Source organism: Phascolarctos cinereus, unplaced genomic scaffold (assembly GCF_003287225.1).
Source record: "Phascolarctos cinereus isolate Bilbo 61053 unplaced genomic scaffold, phaCin_HiC Scaffold_1;HRSCAF=81, whole genome shotgun sequence".
Taxonomy (NCBI): domain Eukaryota; kingdom Metazoa; phylum Chordata; class Mammalia; order Diprotodontia; family Phascolarctidae; genus Phascolarctos; species Phascolarctos cinereus.
In genome coordinates, this window is record NW_027555514.1 from 204,557,656 (window position 1) to 204,581,396 (window position 23,741).

General features: G+C 37.5%; 1 protein-coding gene and 1 pseudogene across 1 annotated transcript in view; both read right to left on the reverse strand.

Moving 5' to 3' along the window:
- The window catches only part of DNM1L (dynamin 1 like), a 79,139-nt gene that overhangs the window by 16,247 nt on the left and 39,151 nt on the right, over positions 1-23,741 (reverse strand). The window contains 3 exon segments of the mRNA XM_020975787.2: positions 4,392-4,547; positions 4,805-4,925; positions 5,871-6,077. Of these exon segments, the coding sequence (XP_020831446.1) occupies positions 4,392-4,547; positions 4,805-4,925; positions 5,871-6,077 (484 nt within the window).
- LOC110200453 (protein LBH pseudogene) lies at positions 22,649-22,966 on the reverse strand (annotated as a pseudogene).

The following is a 23,741-nucleotide window of genomic DNA, read 5'->3' on the forward strand; positions in this document are numbered from 1 at the left end:
ATATACTTGTTCAGCCATTCCTGAATTAATGGGCACCCCTTCAGTTTCTAATTCTTTGTCACCACAGAGCTGCTAATTTTTTTTTTTAATGTATGGGTCCTTTACCTCTTTTCTTTGATCTCTTAGGGATGTAGACTTAGTAGCAGTTTCACTGAACTAAAAGGTTTGAACAGATTAACAACTTTTTGGGTATGGTTCCAAAGGACTTATAGGCAGCCCTGATCAGTTCACAGCTCTACCAACTGTGTATTATTATACTTGTTTTCCCACAGCTCCTCCAGCATATCAGTTTCTTTTTTCTGTCAACTTTGCCAATCTGATAGGTATGAGGTGGTTATTTTAATCTACAATCTAATTTGAGATGTTTAATCAACATTTCGTAGTTGTTTTAATCTATATTTCTCTAATGATTAGTAATTAGAAGGGGGAAGGGGCCAGCAAACTATGGCTTGCAGGCAAGTCCCTAATGTAGTACTCTACAGTTAAGAATGATTTTTACATTTTAAAATAGTTTTATTGTATTAAAAAACATAAAAACCCTTCTTCCTTCAGGGGCCATACAAAAATAGGCAGAGGGCCAACTCTGGTGCTATAGTTTGGCTATCTCTGATTTAGAGCATTTTTTTCATATATACCTATTGTACCAATCTGTTCCCATGTACTAAATTGTTTTGATGATTAATAGCTTTGAAGAGGGGCCGCTAGGTGGCGTAGTGGATAGAGCACTGGCTCTGGATTCAGGATGACCTGAGTTCAAACCCAGCCTCAGACACATAACACTAGCTGTGTGACCCTGGGCAAGTCACTTAACCCCCATTGCCCAACCAAACAGACAAACAAAAAAAAATAGCTTTGAAGTACAGCTTGAAATGTAGTACTGGTAGGATCCCTTCCTTTACATTTTGTTTTATCTTGACTTTTTGTTCCTCCAAATGAATTCTATTATTTTTCTAGTTCTATAAAGTAATCTTTTGTGCACTTGATTGGTATGGCACAAGATAAGCAAATTAGTTTAGGTAGTATTGCCACTTTCATTATATTGCCTTGGGCTAAACATGAAAAATTAGTATCTCTCCAACCATTTGCACATATATTTGTGAAAAAAGTATTTTAGAATTATATCCACATAGTTCCTGTGTGTGTCTTAGCAAGTAGATTCCTGAGTATTTTATACCATCTGTAGTCACTCTTATGTGGAATTTCATCTATCTCTTCTTTCTAGATTATGGTGGTAGTACACAAATGCTAATGATTTATGTGAGTTCATTTTATATAGTTTGAAAGCTTGCTGAAGTTGTTCATTTAGCTTTTCCTCTATGTATTTACATGCTATGCCATTTAATGCATATGTTTAGTATTTTTGTGAGCGTATATGCTTATACATATATATTAGCTATATACTTACAAATATAAATGTAATTTCCCTATTTACACATTTTAATTAAGTGTATTTTTGCCACTGCCTTGTCTGAAATTATGACTGCTACCTCTACATTTTGTGCTTCAGCTCAGATGCATAATAGATTTTGCTTCAGCCTCTTGTTTTAAGTCTATGTGCAACCTTCTCTTTTAAGTGGTTTTTCTTTTCACTGTTGTTTGGATTTCTGCATTACAATCTGTTCTACTATCTTCTTCCATTCTATGGGGGAATTCATTCCATTAATAGCTGTGATTGTTAACTGTACATTTCCCTGCATTCTCTTCTCTTATAGTTTTGTTTTCTTCTTTCACCCTCTTCAGAGGGAGGGTGACTTGCCTTCTTTAGAAGCAGGATGATGAGAAACAAGGAGTGAGCTCAGCACCAGTGCTCTATTTTGAGCATAAACTTCTACTGTTCCCCTGCCCCTCTTCTCTTTTTTTCACCCAGAGTCTAATAATAGGAGTTTAATTCTCTTTTCATTTAATTACCTCTTTGAAATTCATCTTCTTCAGTTAGAATTTGTTTTAAGACTAATCCTTCCCTCCATCTGCTCTCCTTCTTATTCCCACTTCTCCCTTTGTTCTTTTCCCTCTTGTTTGTTGTGTTAAGTGAAATGTATTTCTATACTCAACTCTGCTTTGATGTGTGTATTCTTCCTTCCTTTGACCAATTCAAATGAGAATGAGGTACAAGTGTTGTTCATGCCCCAACCCCTTCCTCCTTATTTGTTTAGACTTCTACTTGCACAGCCCAATTATATAAAATAAGGATTCCCCTCATCCCACCCTCTCCTCTCCTCCCACCCAAGCATTCCTTTCTCCCTCATTTTCCATTCTTTTTGTTTTAAAGAGCATCAAAACATAACAGAATCACTCCCAAGCTCTCTGCCTTTATAAGACTCCATCTTTGACCCCCAATAATAAGAGTTCTGAGATAATAAATGTATCATCTCCCCTTATAAGAATGTAATCAGTTTATCCTTGTTTAGTACTTTATGACTGTTTGCTTACGTTTACTTTTTTTTCCTCTTGTCTCCTGTATTTGTATTTCAAAGTTTATCCACAGCTTTGGTCTTTACAATCAGAAATGCTTAGAAGTTCTCCATTTCATTAAAGACCTATTTTTGCCCCCTGCAGGATTATGCTGTTGAGTTTTCTTGGCTAGAAGCCTATTTACTTTGCCTTCTGTGATATAATATTCCAAGTTCTCTGCTCCTTGGTGGCTGCTAAATCATGTGATCCTGATTGTATACCTAGTATCTGAATTCTTTCTTTCTAGCTACCTACAGTACTTTTTAATTTGACTAGAAACTGGATTTGGACTGTAATATTTCTGAGAGTTTTCATTTTTGAATTTCTTTCAAGAGGTGAGTCCTTTCTATTTCTTTGTCCTCTTGGTCTGAGAGTTCTGGGCAGTTTTATGATTTCTTGAAATATGTCTAGGCTTCCTTGTCTATGGCTTTTAGTGCAATAATTCTTAAATGATCTTGCTTTGATTTGTTTTCCAGTCTGTTGGGGTTTTTTGCCTATGAGATACCTTAACTTTTGTTTGTTTGTTTTTTCAGTCTTTTGACTTAAATTTTTTTTTTTGTCTCATGCAGTTGCTAGCTTCTATTTGGTCAATTCTAGTTTTCAGGGAGCTTTTTTTTTTTAAAGGCAGTTGAGGTTAAGTGACTTGCCCAGGGTCACACAGCTAGTAAGTTTCAAGATTTTGGTCTGAGGCCAGATTTGAACTCAGGTCCTCCTGACTTTAGGGCCGGTGCTCTATCCTCTGTGCCACCTAGCTTCCCCCCCCCTTTTTTTGGTAAAGAAAAGTAGTCTAACAAAACTAAACAGCATATAAATTAAATTAGACAGTATTTGTAATGTTCTATATCCAATGTTTTTCCACCCCAGTAAATTATAAGGGGAAAGATTTTTTTTCCATCTTTTCTGGGTCAAGCTTGGTCATCATACTCACAAATTATTTAGTTTTGATTTTTTGTTTAAGTGTTTTTTAAACTGTTTTTTCTATTTACATTGTTGTAGTTATTGTGTTCTTGGTTCTGTTTCACTTTACATATATTCAAAAATCTTCCCATGGTTCTCTGAATTCTTTATATTGATGTTTATATACTCCATTATATTCATATACTTTTACTTACTTAGCCATTCCACAATCAATGGATATCAATAGTTTCCAGCTCTTTGCTACAATAATAGCTCTAACATCTATGTAGCACTCTAAGGTTTACATACATATCTTCATAACAGCCTTGAGAGGTAGATGCTGTTATCATCTTCATTTCACAAATAAGAAAACTGAGGCAGACAAAGGTTAAGTGACTTGTCCTGGTTCAAACATCTAATATGCATCTTAGTGTTGCGGGGGAGGGAGAAGCTAGGGGGCACAATGGACAGAGTGTTGGGCTTAGAGTCAAAAGGACTCATCTCCCTGAATCTCCCTAAATTCGAATCTGGCCTTACACAATAACTATGTGATGCATTTCTCTCATCTCAAAAATGAACTGGAGAAGGAAATGGCAAACTACCATCTTTGCCAAGAAAACCCCAAATGGCGTCATAAAGAATTACAGACAACTGAACAAAGTCTGAACAAGTATCTGAGGCCTACTGTGAATTCAGTTCTTCCTGACTACAGGTTCAGGGCACTATTCACCACTCCATCTAATCTAGTTACTATAATAAGTACTATTATAAGTATTTTTTGTATATATGGGAACTAATTTTCTGACTGACCAGTGTGATACATGTCTAGAACTGAGATCTCTCTAGGTCATAGGATTTTACATACTTTTTAAAAATTATAATTCCAAACTTCTTTCCAGAAGGATTGGACCAATTCACAGATTGGCAGATTTTTTTTCTTATAACCCTTGTCCTTGTTCCAGACACCTGGTATCCTAATTTTAGTGATGTATGCATAATTGAGGCTCTTTACTAATGATACTGTTTAAATGTATATTTCTTACCTGGGTACTATAATTGCTACAATGCTGAATAATTCTTTGCATTTCCTCATGAACTAGCTCCACACAACGAAGGCTGGGCTCCTCTAACCGTTTAATTTGTCTCTTCACTAGTAATTCAAATGAAACTTCTGGCACAAACAAGGCAGGACGTGGCCCCTGAAAAAATTTATTTTAAAATGTAATTTTAATTTATATCTCATAAGACCTAGTCATTATCATGTGATTATCTCTTTTTCCTACAAAAAAGATAGTTATATTTTTGTGAGTGATTTTTCTTAATATCGAATGAAAGGTCAAACTACACTATATTATACATAAAAGTATATATTCACACACACACACACACACACACACACACACACACACCCTTTGCCTCATTTTAAAATACACCTTGAGTTTAAAAGAGTACTTACGGTAGCATTTCTAATGGCAGTCAAAATATCAATTGTATTAAGGCCACCCAGAGGGTCAACAGACTCTAATGTTCTCCCAAAGGTTTCATGAAAAATATAACATATTCTAGCACCACCACACCTGGAAAGCCAAAGCAAATAATACTAGTATTAAAAAAAAAAGATTAGACTTCTTGCTTTAAATTTATAATATTCACTATATTTCTTATATACCTATAGGTAACAGAAAAAAACCCATCATTTAGGGGTTTTCTATGTTCATGTATTAAATCTGTTGGTGGTCAGTCATTTTTCAGTTGTGTCTGACTCTTTGTGATCCCATTTGGGGTTTTCTTGGCAAACATACTACAGTGATTTGCCATTTCGTCTCTGGCTCATTCTATGGATGAAGAAACTGAGGCAAAGAGAGTTTAAGTGAGTTGCCCAGGGTCACAAAGATAGGAAGTGTCTGAGGTCAGATTTGAATTCAGGAAGATGAGTCTTCTTGACTCCAGGCCTGGCAATTTATCCTTTGTACCACATAGCTGCCCTTATATTATTATATTATATTATATTATATTATATTATATTATATTATATTATATTATATTATATTATATTATATTATATTATATTATATTATATTATATTATATTATATTATATTATATTATATTATATTATTAAATACACCTTAATGGTATACCATGAAGATCTTTCCCTTATCAAAATCAAAGGTAATAAGCTCACCTACATCAAAAGGTATTAGCAACAGAAGAAATCCTCAAATTCCTTTATTTTAATTATATGTCAATTTAAAATAAACACTAGGGCTTAATTCCAATAAACTATACATAAAGCATTTCTAGAAATACTTATTTGAGAGAAAGCATGTTGTAGTGGACAGAAAGCTGGTGTCAGAGTCACGAATACTTGTGTTTAAGTCTTACCTGTATGACATTACGGCTGTGTGAATAAGGGCAAGTAATTTAGCATCTTAGTGCCCTAACCAAATCACTGAGGCTATAAATATTACTATCTTCACACTAGAAGTACTCTCTGAATCAATTACATAAATTGTTACTTACAGCTCAGAAGTCTCTATATATTTTGCAGTTCCTTCAATTGTGTTGCAATATTCTGTGGCAAATTTAGTAATAAGTTGCAATAAAGTAGCACTCTTGTCATCCACAGGTTCACCGTAGCTATTTAGGAGAGACTGGTATTGAGCAGCTAAAACATTTATTCTTGTTTTCAGTTCTGGCAAGCAATCCCTAATGTGGTGCATCAATAACCTAAGGGAAGAGAATGTGAATTGTGGAAATACTGCACAAAAATTTGAGGCTATCAATCATCTCACAAGGCATAAAAATCTATATCACATAAGTCAAAACGTATATTGAGCACCGAAATTCATCAAATATGGGAGGGAAGTTAATATGGTGACCAAAAAAAAATCAAATTAGATGAAATTCCTTAAGAACAATTTACTGTAATGGTATGTCAAAAATATAAATGAATATATTTTAAACTGGATTTAGGGAATCCTGACTATTAAGAATTAGAAAGGTGCCTCGAAGAATATCCTCTTGAGCTAGGCTTTGACCCCAGAAATCATTCTTCATTACTATTGTAGAGAAACATCTATTCCATGTAGACTAGGCTAATTTTCCCTAAAATGGGACTAGAATCATCCACAAGATGAAACTGATATAAAGGACTAATTCTCAATTCATTAATATCACTTCCTGGTCACCCTAAGGCATAAAAAGCCATTCACACAGTCAGTTGGCTTAAGTAATGTGAATGATGTCCTACTGTTATATTCCTTCTGAATGTGCATATCATCCTAGTAATGTGGGGATAGGGGTGCCCAAATGAATCAAAGTTAGTGCAAATGAACTAACGTCTTATTCCAATCCCACACTCAAATCATTTTGACTAGCATGAATCATCAGGTTTGGTCCATATCATTACTATGATATCCCTAAAATATCCCAAATAACAGACTCTTTACAACATCCCTAAAAAAACACTATGTATAAAACATTACTGATGGTAGGTAGATTTAACAAGCAATATTAAAACCACTGGTAATTAGCTGTAAATTAAGAGATCTAGAAAATGCACCAGACCAAATGCTGATAGGGAAATCCAGAAAAAAGTCACAATGATTCCCTTATGCAGCCCAACTCAGTACAAGGAAAGTGACAAGAAGGTCTGAGTTGAGCAAGGGCTGACCAAGAGCACACTGCACAGAGCACTCCTGTGCTCAGGGAGAGGCTGTGTGCCAGGGCAACGCGGGATCCTTGAATCACACAAGGCAACCCCAGGCCCATACCAGGACTACAGATGTTTATAATGAGTTTTGTTCTTCTTGTGTTTTCAATTGGAGGAGTGGGGCTGGGCAAAAATGTTTGAGGAGGAGGGTGAAAAGGCAAATCTTAGTCAAAATAAATAAAAATTTTAAAATAATGTATCAAAAGAGGTGCTTTGAGTCAGAAGCATTACAACACACTTCAATTTTTAAAAATAATAATAACGTTTAAGTGGGGAGTCTAAATTTTGGCATCAAGATTTAAATGACTTGCATCTTTCTGTTGTGGTGACTCAAGGAGTGATCTTAAAAATCCTCAAAGCACAAATATTTACAAATCTAAAGCAATCTGATTTCTGATTTAAAGAACAGTCCAATTTTAACCTTTACACACATACAAAAAGATGGGCATTTCTATATACACAAAACAGAAAATGAGGATAGCATATGAAAGTGTGAATCTCTTTTTCCTAATTCTTGCTTTTTATAAAAGTACATACTAAATTCAACATGTTACATTCAATACTGTCCTTTCTGAACTTAGTTTGTTCTCCTCTGTACACTTTTTAAAATATTTCAATAACCCTCTTCTTCTTTTCACTTTCCTTTTTTTATGCATCCTTGCCCCCACCCTCCTCTATCCCCATTTAATTAAAAACAGGAAAATCTTTTTTTCATAATAAGTTAGCATTTATAAAGTGCTTTAAGGTTTGCAAAGCACTTTAAAACTCTTATTTCATTTGATCCTCACAACAAAACTTAATGCTATTATTATCTCCATTTTACAAATGAGAAAACTGAGGCAAGCAGAGATTAAGTGACTTGCCCAGGATTACATAGCTAAGTATCTAAGACCACAGTTAAATTTACATCTGAGGCCCAGTATTCCATCCACTGCCTCACCTAGCTACCTCCAATAAGCAGTTAAACAAAACAAATTCACATGGTGGCCATTTCTAAATTTGTATGTCTCCCTCTAAAGTTTGAGCTCATCAAATCTATCAGAAGATGGGCTTCATCAAGGGTCCTCTGATGTACCTTGTGTGAGTGCTTTGATCAATTCTTAAAGCCTTTCAAAGCTGCTGTTTTTTTGTTTTATAGTGTTATTGCCTTTTCTCCTTGATCTGCTCATTTCTACATTAGTCATACTTCCAAAGATTGTCTGAAATTATTTTCTTCATCACATCTTAACATACACTATTTCATTATATTCTTATACCGCAATTTATTCAGTTCCCCCAATTGATGGGTACTCCCTTAGTTTCTAGATCTTTTATTTCCTTTTAATTCTCTTCAAGATCAGGAAGCATGATCATCCCTTTCAACAATCCCCTTAGATCCTAACCTGTCTCCCTTTTGAATATATGTGTGTTGTATACATGAGTATGTGTGTTCAACTCTCTTTTGTCTGGTCAGAAAGAATGAGGTTCATGTGATGCCGCCATCTTCTATATTTACATATTCTTCTATCCATGCTGTTGTTGTCCTGTTTTCAAAGAGGACCAATGACATCACAGGGTGATGTCTTAACTTGCACATGAATTGGATTTAAGTAAGGCAGACAGAGCTGCACAAAGTCGTCAGACTAACTCACTCTTCCAGAGTCACTGAAGGCCAGTGGCAAGACAAAAGTCAAGCCTACTGGTAACAGCCCAGGATGCAGCAGACAACCTTGGCCTCTTCGATTTCTGACCAAGCTCCAAGTGTTTCAGCTGCCTTCCTGTTCCTTGGAACAAACTGTTCTCATCTCACAATTCCACCATGAGAAGTCTTCACATGTTGGGGTAGAGATCCCCCTAAAACTGAAAGGTTTGAGGTCTATTGGTTACCCTCAACCTGGTTTAGTCTGTCTAGTTTTATAGGGATGTGGCAGCTTTTTGGAGCCATAGATGAGATTTGGGTGGTAGGTGGACACCAAAGGTCAGTTGGTTGTTTTTCCTGAAGAAGACCAAAATGAAGCCAGAGTGAAGGGAATTCAAGGACCAAGGAACTACACCTGCTGCCACTATTATCAATGAAAAGAGGTCTTGAAATGCCATATTCTAAAAATCAAAAGATATAGGCTTACAACTAAGACATAGCTTACCCTGCAAAACTACTTGCACATATAACTTATAAAGGGGAAAAAATGGGACCTTGATAGAAGAGGACATTCAAGCATTTCTGATGAAAAAATGAGATGAGCAAGAACTTTGAAATGCAAATATAAGAATCAAGAGAAACCTAGAAAAGTAAAATCATTTGCACAAGTGGAAGGAGCTATATGATGAGGTCGTACTAATCTTCTAAGAACAGACAAGTGTTCCTACAGAACTTTAATGTCTTAAAACACAGTTAAAAAGAAAAGCAGATGATTTCAGGGTGGATTGATTCTGTTCTTGAGTGCTTTAAGGGAGGAAAGAAAAGGGAAGGTAAAAGGACAGGAGAAGAAAGGAATGGAATTTATTAATTCTTGTAATAGGGGTACACGAACAGAGAAGTGTATGGAGTGTTCAAGGGGCACTAACACTACACAGTGTACTTTGACCCTGACATCATACAATCTATAGACTGCATATAGAGACGCAATGTGTAAAAAGGCTGGAATGGGAAGGGGCCAAGTGGTAAAGACACTTAAATGCCAAACAAGATAGTTTATTTGATCTTAGAGGTAATAGAGAGCTACTATAAAGCAATATATGTATTATATATTTAAGTGATACATATTATATATTATATATATATTGATGTATACAATATATAATATTTATATCATATATTGATATATATAAAATATATATATATATATATATATATAAAAATATATATATATATATATAAAAAGCAATCATCAAAACTGGTTGGTACTAGCTAAAAAATAGAGCAGTGAATCAGTGGAATAGGTTAAGTATGCAAGACACAGTAGTCAATGACTATAGTAATCTATTACTTGATAAACCCAAAGACACAGCTTCTGGGATAAGAACTCACAATTTCACAAAAACTGCTGGGAAAACTGGAAATGAGGAGCAGCTAGGTGACACAGTGGACAGAGCACTAGCCCTGGATTCAGGAAGAAATGAGTTCAAATCCGGCCTCAGACACTAACACTTGCTAGCTGTGTGACCCTGGGCAAGTCACTTAACCCCACTGCCTAGCCAAAAAAAACCCCCCCAAAAAACAAACAAACAAACAAAAAACTGAAAAAGAGTATGGAAGAAACTAGGCATAGATCAAAATCTCAAACCATATACCGAAATAAAGTCAAAATGGGTTCATGATTTAGATATGAAGGCTAATACTACAAGCAAACTGGGAGAACAAGGAATAGTTTACCTATCAGATTTACGGGGAACAGAAGAATTCACGATCAAACAGGAGATAGAGAACATTATGAAATGCAAAATGGATAACTTTGATTATATTAAATTGAAAAGTTTTTGCACAAACAAAACCAATGCAACAAAGATTAGAAGGAAAGTAGAAAATTGGGAAGGAATTTTTACAACCAGGTGCCTCATTTCTAAAATATATAGAGAATGAAGTCAAATTTATAAGAATACAAGTCATTCCCCAATTGATAAATGGTCAAAGGACATGAACAGGCAGTTTTCAGATGAAGAAATTAAAGCCACCTATAGTCATATGAAAAAATGCTCTAACTCACTATTGATTAGAGAAATGTAAATCAAAACAACTCTGAGGTACCACATCACATCTATTAGATAGGCCAACATAACAAAACAGGAAAATGATAAATGCTGTAAAAGATGTGGGAAAATTGGAACACTAATGCATTGCTGGGGGAGTTGTGAAATGATCCAACCATTTTGGAGTGCAATTTGGAATTATGCACAAAGGGCTATAAAAACGTGCATACCCTTTGACCCAGCAATAGCATTTCTAGGGCTATATTACAAAGAGATCATACACATGGGAAAAGGACCCACATGTACAAAAATATTTATAGCAGCTCTTTTTGCAGTGGCAAAGAACTGGAAATTGAGGATGCCCATCAATTGGGAAATGGCTGAATAAGTTGTGGTACATGAATGTAATGGAATACTATTATGCTATAAGAAATGATGAACAGGCTGACCTCAGAATCACCTGGAAAGCCTTGTATGGTCTGATGCTGAGTGAAATGAGCAGAACTAGAAGAATGTTGTACACAGTAACAGTCACATTGTGCAATGACCAATATTGACACTTAGCCTGTCTCAACAATGTAGGGATCTAAGACATCTCCAAAGGCCTCATGATGGAAAATGCTATCCACATCCAAAGAAAAAAGTATGGAGTTTGAATGCAGATCAAGGCATGCTATTTGCTATTTTTTCTTCTTCTGCTGTGTTTTGTTTCCTCTCTCTGGTGGTTCCTCCTATTGGTTCTAATTCTTACTTACAACATCACTAATGTGAAAACATGGGAATGTATATGTATAGCCTATATCAGACTGTGCATCGTCTTAGGGAGGGAAATGGGGAGGGAGGGGGAGAAAAATTTAAAACTCAAAAGCTTATGGAAGTGATTGCTGATAATTCAAAATCAATTAATTCAAAATAAATAAATAAATAAAAAATGCTGAGTTTGAGATACCCACCAAACATCCAGTTTCAAATGTCTAAGACACATTTGGTGGTACAGAACTGGAGTTCAAGAAGGGGTTAGGGCTAGATACATACATCTAGGAATCATTAGCATAAAGATTATAACTAATCCTGTAGGAGCTGATGAGATCATGAAGTGACAAAGTATATATAGAGAAGATAGCCCCTAACATAGAATTGGTGTTACCTACGGTTTGTGGGTATGACATGTATGGAGAACCAGGAAAGGATAATTGAGAAGCAGACAAGACAAAAAGAGGAAAACCAAAAAAGAGTAGCAATGCAAAAAACAAAACAAACCCAAAAAACAAACAAAACCCCCCCAAAAGAAACAGTATCCAAGAAAGAGTTATCAGCAGTATCAACTACTACCAAAGAGGTCAAGAAGGATGAGAACTGAAAAGAGGTCATTAGATTTGTCAATTAAGAGATCATTAACAACTTTGTGGAGAACACTTTATGATGAGGTCAGAAACCAGAGGGTTTGGTGAGAAGGGAAGGCATTGAGTATAGATAATTTTTTCCAAGGAGTTTAGCTAAGGAGAGGAAAGATGTAATATAATAGCTAGTGAAAGTTTCTTTTTTTTTTTAATGGCAGTCATAAATATATTTGTACATAGCAGTGAAAGAGCCAATAGACAGGAAAAGATTGAAAGTCGAGGAATAGGGATGATAAACGGGAGCAATATGCTAAAGGAGATGGAAGGATGGGCCAAGAGTGTATGTTAAATTCTGGCCTTGGAAATGAGAAGGGCCACCTCTAGAATGGCAAAGAATTAGAACAGTTTTAATGACTTATTGGAAACAAAAGTAATAATTAAATTTAACAAACAGAGATGTCTACTTTATGCAAGGAACTATTCTGGGCAATAAGGAGAAAAAGAAAAAGATCTTATAATCTATTAGGAGGATACAAATACACAGATAAGTAAATATAAGGAAATCTGTGTAAGGAGATAGAATTAATAACTGAGGAGAGAAAACCAAGGAAGGTTTCCCAAAGGAAGTGGCATCTGAGTCAATTCTTCTTCTACTATTACTACTACTACTACTACTACTTCATGATCATCATCTTCTTCTTCTCCTCCTCCTACTCTGTCTCTTCCTCCTTCTTGTTACTGTTATGGTTAATAATAATAAAAATAAGAATAATGTTGAAGGAATATATGGATAAGAGGAAGAGATGAGGAAGTAGTACATTCCAAACATGTGGAGATGGTGTGTGCAAATACAATAAAGACAAATGGAAAAGTCAAGGTAAAGAATGAATAGTTTGGTCTTAAGATAGTGTGTGAAAAAAAGTAATGATTAGAAAAGCAGGTTACATGCAAACAATGGAGACCCATAAATGCCATGGTGTAGTGAAGAAAGAAAAAACACTGAATTTACAGTCAGAAAATCTGTGCTTAAATCCTGGCTATATCTGTTTGACTGTGGGCAAGTCACTTACCTTCAACAGATCATATTTCTTATTTCTAAACATGAGATTATTTTTTTCTCACTCCTCAGGGAGAAGATAAATGTGAAAATCTCTTTTTGCACTCCAAGCTGAAAAGGGCAAAGATATGTTCCTGAAAGGAAGGAGAGGAAGGCTTTGATGGGGAAAAAAAGGATCTGAAATGGAGGGTAAACATAAACCTTGTCAGGAGTTTAGAAAGTGGAATAGCAGCATACAGAAGAAGAGAGGAAAAGAATAGCTACTCTGTGGCTACAAAACAGATCTGTAGGTCTTCTGAAGAGAAGGGAACTGGATGTTCTGAGGAAGAAGTAGCCCACTGATCTTCAAGGAATGATAAAGCAGAGCCTGTTTAACATCATCTGGTAAAAACAAAAAGTCAGATAAAGAAGAGAATAATGGCCTGTCTCCTTGGCCAAAGGTACGATTTAATGAACTGACAACAAATAACATTAGATAAGTTGTTGTCTTTCCACACCGCATTGTATATAGATATAACAGAATTTTCCAAGACTAAAAATGTATGCTTACTACCTTCTTCCATTAAGTTATACAGGCACAAATTATATTGCCAAAATGAACTAAAAATTATCACCACAGATTATGAAGTCTTGGGCAAGAAACTGAAGACCCAGAGAGACATAAGTTTTAGCAAGGAATGAAGAAGAGAAAAATCTATTTGGGAAGTGAATAGCTGGCTTATAAATGGTATCCAAGAATGAAATTTAGATTTCTAGACTACGGCTTAAAATAAAAAACAAATGACAGTCTCCCTGGCCAGGGATGAGCTGATAAAGTATTTATTTAGTGTCTTGCAAATCTAATTTTAAAAAAGGGGGGGAGAGGGGCTCTAAAAAAATCAGGGAGACAGAAAATCACCTATGTTTACTCACCAAGCTAGACACCACAAAGAAAAATGAGTTGGCAGTAATACAGGATGTTTGAAAAAGGAGGTCTACGACAGCTCTTCCACAGAGCTTAACAGTTTCTATCAGGGAAGAACAGAACGATTAATATGTAGCAATAGTAATTCAGTAGAGATGATTAAAACGAATTAAAACATGAATGGAAGATGGCAGACTTTTTCAAATTTCAAATTTCTCCACTTGTGTTCAGAAGCATTCAAGCAAGAGGAGGCAAATGGTGAGAGTAACACAAGGCTGAAGATAAAACAGGGATTTATAGAGCACTAAGGAAAGAGATTTAGGGGAGAAGGAAATTATATGGCTAAAATGATCAACTAGTCACAGGTGATAAAATTGGGAGAATAATGAGGGATAGAGGCCCAGAGGTCATAGAGAGAATGAAAATAAGCTTAGGAGGATGAAGGTAGAGATCACACTTTCCAAGTATGATAAGATAGAGTAATTTCAGAGTTACATATCACTCTTTCCATAATTACAGATGATTCTGATATGAAGATATAATCCCTGTGGGTGGCTGAGTTGAAGTGAAGATACTGATCACATAAGTATAAGAAGTTTATGAACTGGGAAGCCAGGGTGTTTAAAGAAATGGCAGACTGGAATACTGGATGAGGTTTTAAACTCTTGGAAAAAAAAGAGTGTGATTCCACCATTGTCTAGTAGATTACTGCAGCAAAAATCTGGCCACAGTTATTTAGAAAGATGGAACAAAATTTCAAAGGAAGAGAGATTGCAGAATTACAGTAGAGATTTGTGTTAAGTTAAACAGGGTAAAGAAGGCAGGGTCGAAAAAAATAAATAGGAGACAAATGCAACAATCTAAATAAAATCAACATAGAGAAACAACAAAGCTTTGATCAAACATAACAGTCAAAGTTAAAAGACATATTTCTCCTTTTGATAATTTGGTTTCTCAGAGAATTTATAAAGGATTTTGTTTGCATGATTATTGGGAATTATCTGAATATCAAAACAGTGTGCAGAGATGGAATGGCAGCTGGGAATACCTCCTATAAAATCAGCAATAATAACAAGAGAGAGGAAATTTACCTTCCCCTCCACTTAGTACTGTCACCAAAAACTACCCTGCACTAAAATTGAGGCGAAGTGAAAAGCAAAGAATGGGGTATTTTTCAAGTTCCATAACGGCAGCAACCAAGAGAGTAAAGGGACCTCTTGATGTCACTCATATGTAGGTAAAGTCCTGCATATTATGCAAATAAGAAATAAATAATTATCCCAGAAGCATCATCACAACACAATTTTCTATGTCTTCAGAGTGGTGACTCGAATTGCATGCATGGTATTTTGCCTGTCATATCAGACCTACAGTGTTCCTGAGTTGGGCTCCCTTTCACAAGGTCTTGGTCATTTAAATTTAAATTTCAAGATAACAAAGACCAGACCTAAAATATAGCTTACTTCTTTCCAATAAATCCTTTAATCTTCTCCATACTGGTCTACAAAAAAACCACTTCAGATTTCTCCTATAGCACATATATGTTCTTAGGTGATCAACCACAATCAAAATGTACATATGGAAAGTAAGGGATATTGGTAACATTTTATAACTTATCCAACAGCTTGTCTTAGCAAGAACAGTTCCAACTCCACAAAACACCCCATGGAAAATAATGATATTATGAATGTGATTTTGTACAATTATTTTTAATTTGCATTGGTACCATTCAAATTGGTAATAGTTGCCAGGTGACCAAATGCAAATCATTTACTTCCAAGCCACTATACTATGTTATCCACCAATCTTATCTAATTCTAGCCCTTATTTTTTGGCTTAATGAAATTTCAGAATGAATGTACTATACATTTAAATGGACTATGTAATTAAAATCCAAGATCAATAAAATTATGATTTGTTTGGTAGTCAACATGAGAACAAACTGTGAGGGAAATTCTATCATGACTTATCTATCAGACTTAGAACTTGAATTGTTCTTATCATGGATAAGAAAAAAGAACCTGAATTGAGAAGTCTCTTGATAATTAGAATTGTTCAGATTTTCAATCTCTTCCTAAAAGCCATCAAAATGGATTTGGGTTCTTCTGAATTCTAACAAATCCTACACTTAGTCTTTAACTGTGGGGAATTTCATAGTCCCCACCTCCTCAGTAGCTACAGCTCCTGAAGACTTGAAAAAGAAAGTTCTTGCTACCAAAGTTCTTGGCACTATGAAATGATTCAACATGGGAAACCAATATGTTTGGGGTTTTTTTGGGGGAAGCATTTTCAAACTTTATTTACAACTGTCACAGTGACAAAAAGTAGTTTTGGGGAAAAAATGCTAGCTGCTACCTGAGTCTCAAAACAGAACAGATAGAAGTTACAAAAAGTTGAACAAACAACAGGTATTTTTTACTGAAGGCTTTTTTTTTCTGATACATTCTGTTAGAAATACACATAAATTATTTCCAAAAAGGGGAAAAATAACAACAACAATAACAACAAACAAAAATCCACAACAACACACAGGCCAGAAAAAGAGCATAGTCTCTTCCAAGGATAAACAGGATCAATTCAGTGGCGTTAACCCTTCTGAAGATCCTGGCTCACGCTCACTGTCAGCCCCTTGCCTGCTCAGAATTCTAAATGGCAGTAGAGTGGTCTCAAGACCAGAAAGTTAATAATCCACCAGTCATAAACACATATACACAAAGCAGGTTTGTTACGCAGTGTACTAAAGCACATTTCATCACACAAGGAGACTGGGACAGATGATAACAGGTAGCAGATGCGGGGGAGGGAGGAGGTAAGAGAAGAGGGGAGGAGAGGAGAGGAGGGATGCTGGACACCCACCCCATCAAGGGATTTGGAAAGACAAGGAGTCATTAGGTGAGTCACTAACTCTCCCCTCCACAGGAGTTGAATGACTATCAAAACTACAGTGGGATATACATAACAGAGATTCTTTGCCACCAAAACACAACTAGAAAAGGAGGGAGGCAGGCCTATCATGGATCACCAGCAAGAACTACAGGGAGTGGGTCATCTTCTCCCCGACCCCCACTCCTACCTGCTGGCCTACTAGAACTGTATGGAGCTAAAAGTTATTGCCATCAATGTTTATAATATAAGCACATGAGATGGGAGGGAAGAAAAGGGGAGAGATATCCCCTCAAACTTGGTCCTACTGATATGTAAAAGCAAGACCCTCCCCCAGCCTTCCCCAGTGTCATGAGGTATTTAAATACAAATATATTACACTAAGTCCAAGACTAGAGGCTGAAATAGGACTGATTGGAAATAGGGAGACAATGTTCAAGTGCCTTGAGTTCTCTTGTTATACCCCAAAAAAGCCTCAAAGTCTGATTCCTTATCATCTGCTGCCTCTCCCTGCCTCTGTTGGAAGCCACAGAGGATCTGGCAACAAGATGGAAATGTTTCTATAATTTGTTCTTCGGACCCTGGACTCCAAAGTGTAGAGTCTCACCATAGCCAGCTCATAAGTGAGGTCCCAATGTTATTGCGAAAGCTGCCGTTCCAGATAAAGGGCCAAGAAGAATGAGAGAAAGGAGGTGGGAGTGGCAGAATTAGGGAGATTGAGGGGAAGACTCAGGTCTGAATACAACATCCTTTCCTTCTGGAGCCTCCTCCCCTCTCCACCACACACACACATACCCACCTCTTCAGAACTTGGAAAGCGGGGGGGGGGGGGCAGAGCCAAGACGGCAGAGTAAAAGCAGTGACTTGCTTGAGCTCTCCCCCAAACCCCTCCAAATACCTATTAAAAAATGGCAGAGACATGGACCTAGGCAAGAGGAAACCAGCACATGCTTGGTGAGTGCAGAAGTAGTGGTGGGGACACCACTGGCTGTGGGAACTTATAGGAGGGAAGAGTATTTGGTTTCAGCTCCAGGTCAGATGGGAGAAATGAAGGAGAATCTGAGGCCAGAGGGACCATCACCTATCCCCCGGGGACAAGAGGTGATTGCAATAATAAGGTGCTACAAATAAAAAAAAAATTAGCAGGCAAAGGAGAAAGAACTCAACCATAGAAAGTTACTATGGGAATAGAGAAGATTGTGGGGTTCATCTTCAGAGAAGGATACCGAAGCAAAAAAGGTCTCTTCTACCCCAAAGAGAAATGTCAAATGGTCACCTAATCCAAAAGAATTTATTGCTATAAGAACTTAAAAAAGACTTTTAAAAAAAATCATAAGATAGAGGAAAAATTAAAAAAAAAAACAATCCAAGAAAAATAAGAAAATTATGAAAAGAAAGTTAACCAACTAGAAAAGGAGATCCAGAATCTTTAGAAAGAAAATGATTCCTTGAAAATTAGAATTGGGATCCTTCTGGGGCAGAGTCAAGATGGAGGAGTAAAAGCAGTGACTTGCTTGAGCTCTCCTCCAAACCATTCCAAATACCTGTAAAAAATGGCTCTGAACAAATTCTAAAGAAGCAGAACCCACAAAAAGACAGAGTGAAACAAATTTCCAGCCCAAGACAACCTGGATGGTTGATCAAAAAGGGATATCACACCAGGCTGGGAGAGAAACGCAGTTTGGCGTGGGTGCGCAGGCCTCAACGAACCTGGAACAGGCTTCAAAGGGGTGAACTGAGGGCAGTTCTGGCGGTTTCCAGACTTCCCAATTCACGAACGCCAAAGACAACTTAGAAGGTCAGTAGGAAAAGTCTGTCTGTGGTGAGAGAGAAGCGCATGGTTGGTCCTGGTCCCAGTCCCAGTCCTGGAGCTCGGCCCCGGGCAGCGGCTGCCTCTGGAGCTTCCGGCTGACGGACAAAGGGGGAATTGAGTGGCTCATCGGGGGGATGGCAGGGATCCTTCTGCTAGTGCAGAATTCCCTTGCTTTGCCCATGCTTGGATCTGCGTCAAAGTTCTGGGTGGCGGTCCTGGGGCAATGAGAAGCATTGGCGTGGTGGAGCTTGTAGTGGTGGTTGAGAGGAAATCCTCCTCACAGTTCCAAGACAGAAAAGAGTGTCACTCACAGACTGCAGCTTAGGCCAGGAAAGGAGTAAAACCTCACCCTTGATCATAGTACCTTGGAAGAACTGAAAATTTCAGGTGCCCAGAAGTATCTCTGAAAACAGCTGTACAAAACCCCCAAAGTTTGGGACAGTACATTCTCCACACTGGAAACTCTTAACAAAGAGTTTATAACTCAAGTAATTGGCTGGGATCATGAGTAAGCAGCACAAAAAGAGTCAGACCATAGAATCTTTCTTTTGTGACAAGATCAAAACATACAACCAGAAGACAACAAAGTCAAAGCTCCTACATCCAAAGCCTACAAGAAAAATATGAATCAATCCTAGGCCATGGAAGAGCTAAAAAAGGATTTTGAGAAGCAAGTAAGAGAAGTAGAAGAAAAATTGAGAGTGATGAAAGAAAATCATGAAAAACAAGTCAACAGCTTGCTAAAGGAGACCCAAAAAAATACTGAAGAAAATAACACCTTAAAAAATAGCCTAACCCAAATGGCAAAAGAGGTCCAAAGAGCCAATGAGGAGAATCCTTAAAAAAAGCAGAATGGCCAAATGGAAAAGGAAGTCCAAAAGCTAAAAATTAGAATGGAGCAACTGGAAGCTAATGACTTTGAGAAATCAAGACACCGTAAAACAAATCCAAAAGAATGAAAAAAATAGAAAACAATGTAAAATATCACATTGGAAAAACAACTGACCTAGAAAATAGGTTCGAGAGAGAATTTCAAAATTATTGGACTATCTGAAAGCCATGATCAAAAAAAGAGCCTAGACATCATCTTTCAAGAAATTACCAAGGAAAGCTGACCTGATATTTTAGAACCAAAGGGCAAAATAGAAATTGAAAGAATCTACTGATCACCTCCTGAAAGAGATCCCCAAAAGAAAACTCCTAGGAATACTGTAGCCAAATTCCAGAGTTCCCAGGTCAAGGAGAAAATATTGTAAGCAGCCAGAAAGAAACCATTCAAGTACTGTGGAAACACAATCAGGATAACACAAGATTTAGCAGCTTCTACATTAAAGGACCACAGGGCATGGAATATAATATTCCAGAGGGCAAAGGAGATAGGATTACAACCAAGAATCACCTAACCAGCAAAACTGAGTATAATCCTTCAGGGGGAAAAATGGTCATTCAGTGAAATAGGGGACTTTCATGCATTCCTGAGGAAAAGACCAGAGCTAAATATAAAATCTGACTTTCAAATACAAGACTCAAGTGAAACATGAAGAGATAAAGAGGAAAGAGAAATCATAAGGGACTTATTAAGGTTGAACTGTTTACATTCCTGCAGGGAAAGATGATATTTGTAACTCATGGGACCCTTTGTCAGTATTAGGGTAGTTGAAGTGAAATATGTATACATACACCCAGATGGATAGATAGAGGGCACAGGATGAATTGAAGATGAAGGGGTGCTATCTGGAGAATAAAATTAAGGAGCAAGAGAGGATTACACTGGAAAGAGAAAGGGACAGGTAGAATGGGGTAAATTATCTCACATGAAACAGACAAGAAAAGGCTCTTAAAGTGGAGAGGAAGAGGGGAAGGTGAGAGGGAATGAGTGAATCTTATTCTCATAGGATTTGGCTTAAGGAGAGAATAACATAGATTTTCATAGAAAATCTATCTTACCCTACAGGAAAATAAGAAGGGAAGGGGACAAGAGTGCAGGGGGATGATACAGGGGAGGGCAGATTCGGGGAGGGGGTAATCAGAAGTAAACACTTCTGAGGAGAGACAGGGTCTAAAGAGAGAACAGACTAAATGGGAGGTAGGATAGGATGAAGGGAAATATATTTAGTTTTTCACAACATGACTACTATGGAAGTGTTTTGCATGACTAAACATGTATAACCTGTATTGAGTTGCTTGCCTTTTCAATAAGGGTGGGTAGGGAGAGTGGGAAGAAGGGAGAAAACTTAGAACCCAAAGTTTTAAAAATACATGTAAAAAAATTGTTTTCACATGGAATTGGGAAATAAGAAATACAGGAAATAGGGTATAGAAATCTATCCTGCCCTACAGGAGAACAGAAGGAGAAGGGGATAAGAGAAGCAGAGGAGATGGAAGGGGGGCAGATTAGGGGAAGGGGTATACAGAAAGCATACCATCTTGGGGTGGGGGGAGGGATGAGATGGGGAGAAAATTTGGAACTAAAAATCTTGTGGAAGTAAATGTTGAAAACTAAAGATAAGTAAATTAAAAATAAATAAAAGAAAAAAAATAACTTGGAAAGCTGCAAGATATCTCATAACACCCTCTAATTTCCAACTTGGTCACAGTACCACTGGCACTTGACCTACCATGTGTCACCCCACTCACTCATTTCTCCTCTTCCTCCTCCTTCACCCTTTCCCCAACCCACGCTCTTTCCAAGTCTCCGGCTACACTGACCCTCATGACCAGAAGGACCATTCAGCTCCCACCTAAAAACAATACCAAGGAAATTTTTGCTTCTCTTCCCCTCACTCCTCCACTTCTCATAAAAAGGAGGGAGAATATTCAAGGTGAAATGCAGGTTGAAGGCAAATAGTAAGTAACCTAGCTAGTCAGACTGGCTAGAATCAAATAGATGTAAGGAGGCAGAAGATTTAGCTCAGAAACTGGTACAGGGGCTTTGGAAGAAAGGGTTAATTCAATTAGAGAAAGAGAATAGAGGCATTCCCAAGCCTTCTGCTTGGACTCTGAGAATAACAAGAGATAAAAACACTGTCATGTGCCTTTCATCCTGAGAATGACAAGGGACCCATCCTATAGCTATCTTACCCTCCCCAACCCTCACAAAGGGACATGGGATACTAAGGCACCAAGAACAAAAAGGGATGGATACTTTGGGAAATGGGCCCAGAAAATCTTGCCCTCCCCACCCACAAAAGAAAAAAACAGATAAACATTAGAAAGGTCCTCTGTCAGAGGAAGGTGGAGATCAGGAGTAGCGGAGGAAAAAAAGGAGAGAGGGGAGGCAAGCAAGGGACTTGCCCACATGGTTGCCTCACAGCTTTTTTTGCCCTTGCCATTAGAGAAGTCCCAGCGTGGTCTGTTTCCGCTCCTCCCTTGTTAACTCACTCAAACACACTCTGAACAGAAACAAAAGGGGGAAAAGAGGAAAAAACAGGAAAGAGAACATCTCTATCTACAGATGTATTTCTGAGCCAGCACTAGCTCCCTCTGAATGTTTTCTGCTTGTAGGTCTTTGCTGATTGTTTTCTCAAAACTTTGATTCTCTCTTATTTCTGTCATTTGTTTTCTTGCTTTCAGAATGTTCATTACTTGCTCTGCCTTTTGCCAATTCTCCCCACCCCACCTCCCCCCCCAGAATATCACAACTCCTCAAGACTATGCAGAGTTCAGATAGTGATCTCAAAGCAGCAGACACTTCCCCAACCCCAGTTAAGTAACTTCCTTTCTCAGAAGACCTTACTGATCTTTGCACTGAGGACTCAGATGCTGGACACATTTCTTTTAGGAAAAAAAAAAGTACATATCAAAAAAGAAAAAGAAAATCAACCCAGTGATCTCACAGGTGCAAAACTGAAACTGTCACTGGACATTTTCAGAACTACTATGGCTCAGTCATTTTCTACCACAATGGGGGGAAAAAAACCAGATGTAATTTCTTTTGCCCCTTTGGGGGCTCTCAATAGATTTACTGTTCCTTCTTCTCAATGTTTTTTTTTTTACTGGTTTCTTGCTCATTTTCTTGGACCAAGAACTCCTCTGGGAACCATCTTAGCTCCCCACTTTCTACTTCTCCCTTTGTGGGCTCCACCATGATGGAAGGCTGGCAGTCCTTTTGTTTGCAGTAGTATGCCATCCTTCCAGGTATTCAGCCCAATCTCATCCATAGATGGGGTGCTCATCATCACCTTGGTCATGTCAGCTGATCTCAGACTATCAGGGCAGTAAATGGGGAAATATACAGACATGAAATCCTAAGGCACCTATGCCCTTGGATATTTTAAAAAAAAACAGTCCCTGCACCAGAGGAAAGAGGACACTTCAGTGATCCAGCATCCAGTAGTTTTCTTGAAGTTTTAGGGGCAACAGAGGGATTCACTGGATCCCACTGCTCTCAATCACCACCTGGAGGAAAGGCTCGCAAGCAGACATGCTGATTCCCTTCCCAATGAGCTCTCCCCAGTATGGTTTCATTATTGACATTAAAGAAAATGCATTACTATCTATTTTGCCACTGCACCCTAAGGACCACTAGGCCTTTCCATCTGACTTACAGCTGAAACCTATGTGTTATTTCCCCTTATTAAAATGTGAGCTGCTTGAGACCAGTGATTCTTATATGGTGCTTCTCACATAAGTAAGTGATTAATAAATCCTTTTTCACTCATTCACTTACTTTTGTTGATAATATAAGTTTAGAGTACTTTTTTTTTTTGGTTAGGTAATGGGCAAGTGACTTGCCCAGGATCACACAGCAAAGAAGTGTTATGTGTCTGAGGCCAGATTCGAACTCAGGTCCTCCTGAATGCAGGGCCGGTGCTCTATCCACCGTGCCACCTAGCTGCCCCCATAGAGTACTTTTTAAATAAATTCCAAGTTTAGTTTCTTAATACTAATGCACAGTCAATAAAATTCTAACTGCAAAGTAACAAAACCATAAAATTGTACTTAAGTAAATCACTGCTTAAGTCTCAATTGCTAAAACTTCTGGAAAACGAAAGAGAATGTTTCATATCTAAAGCA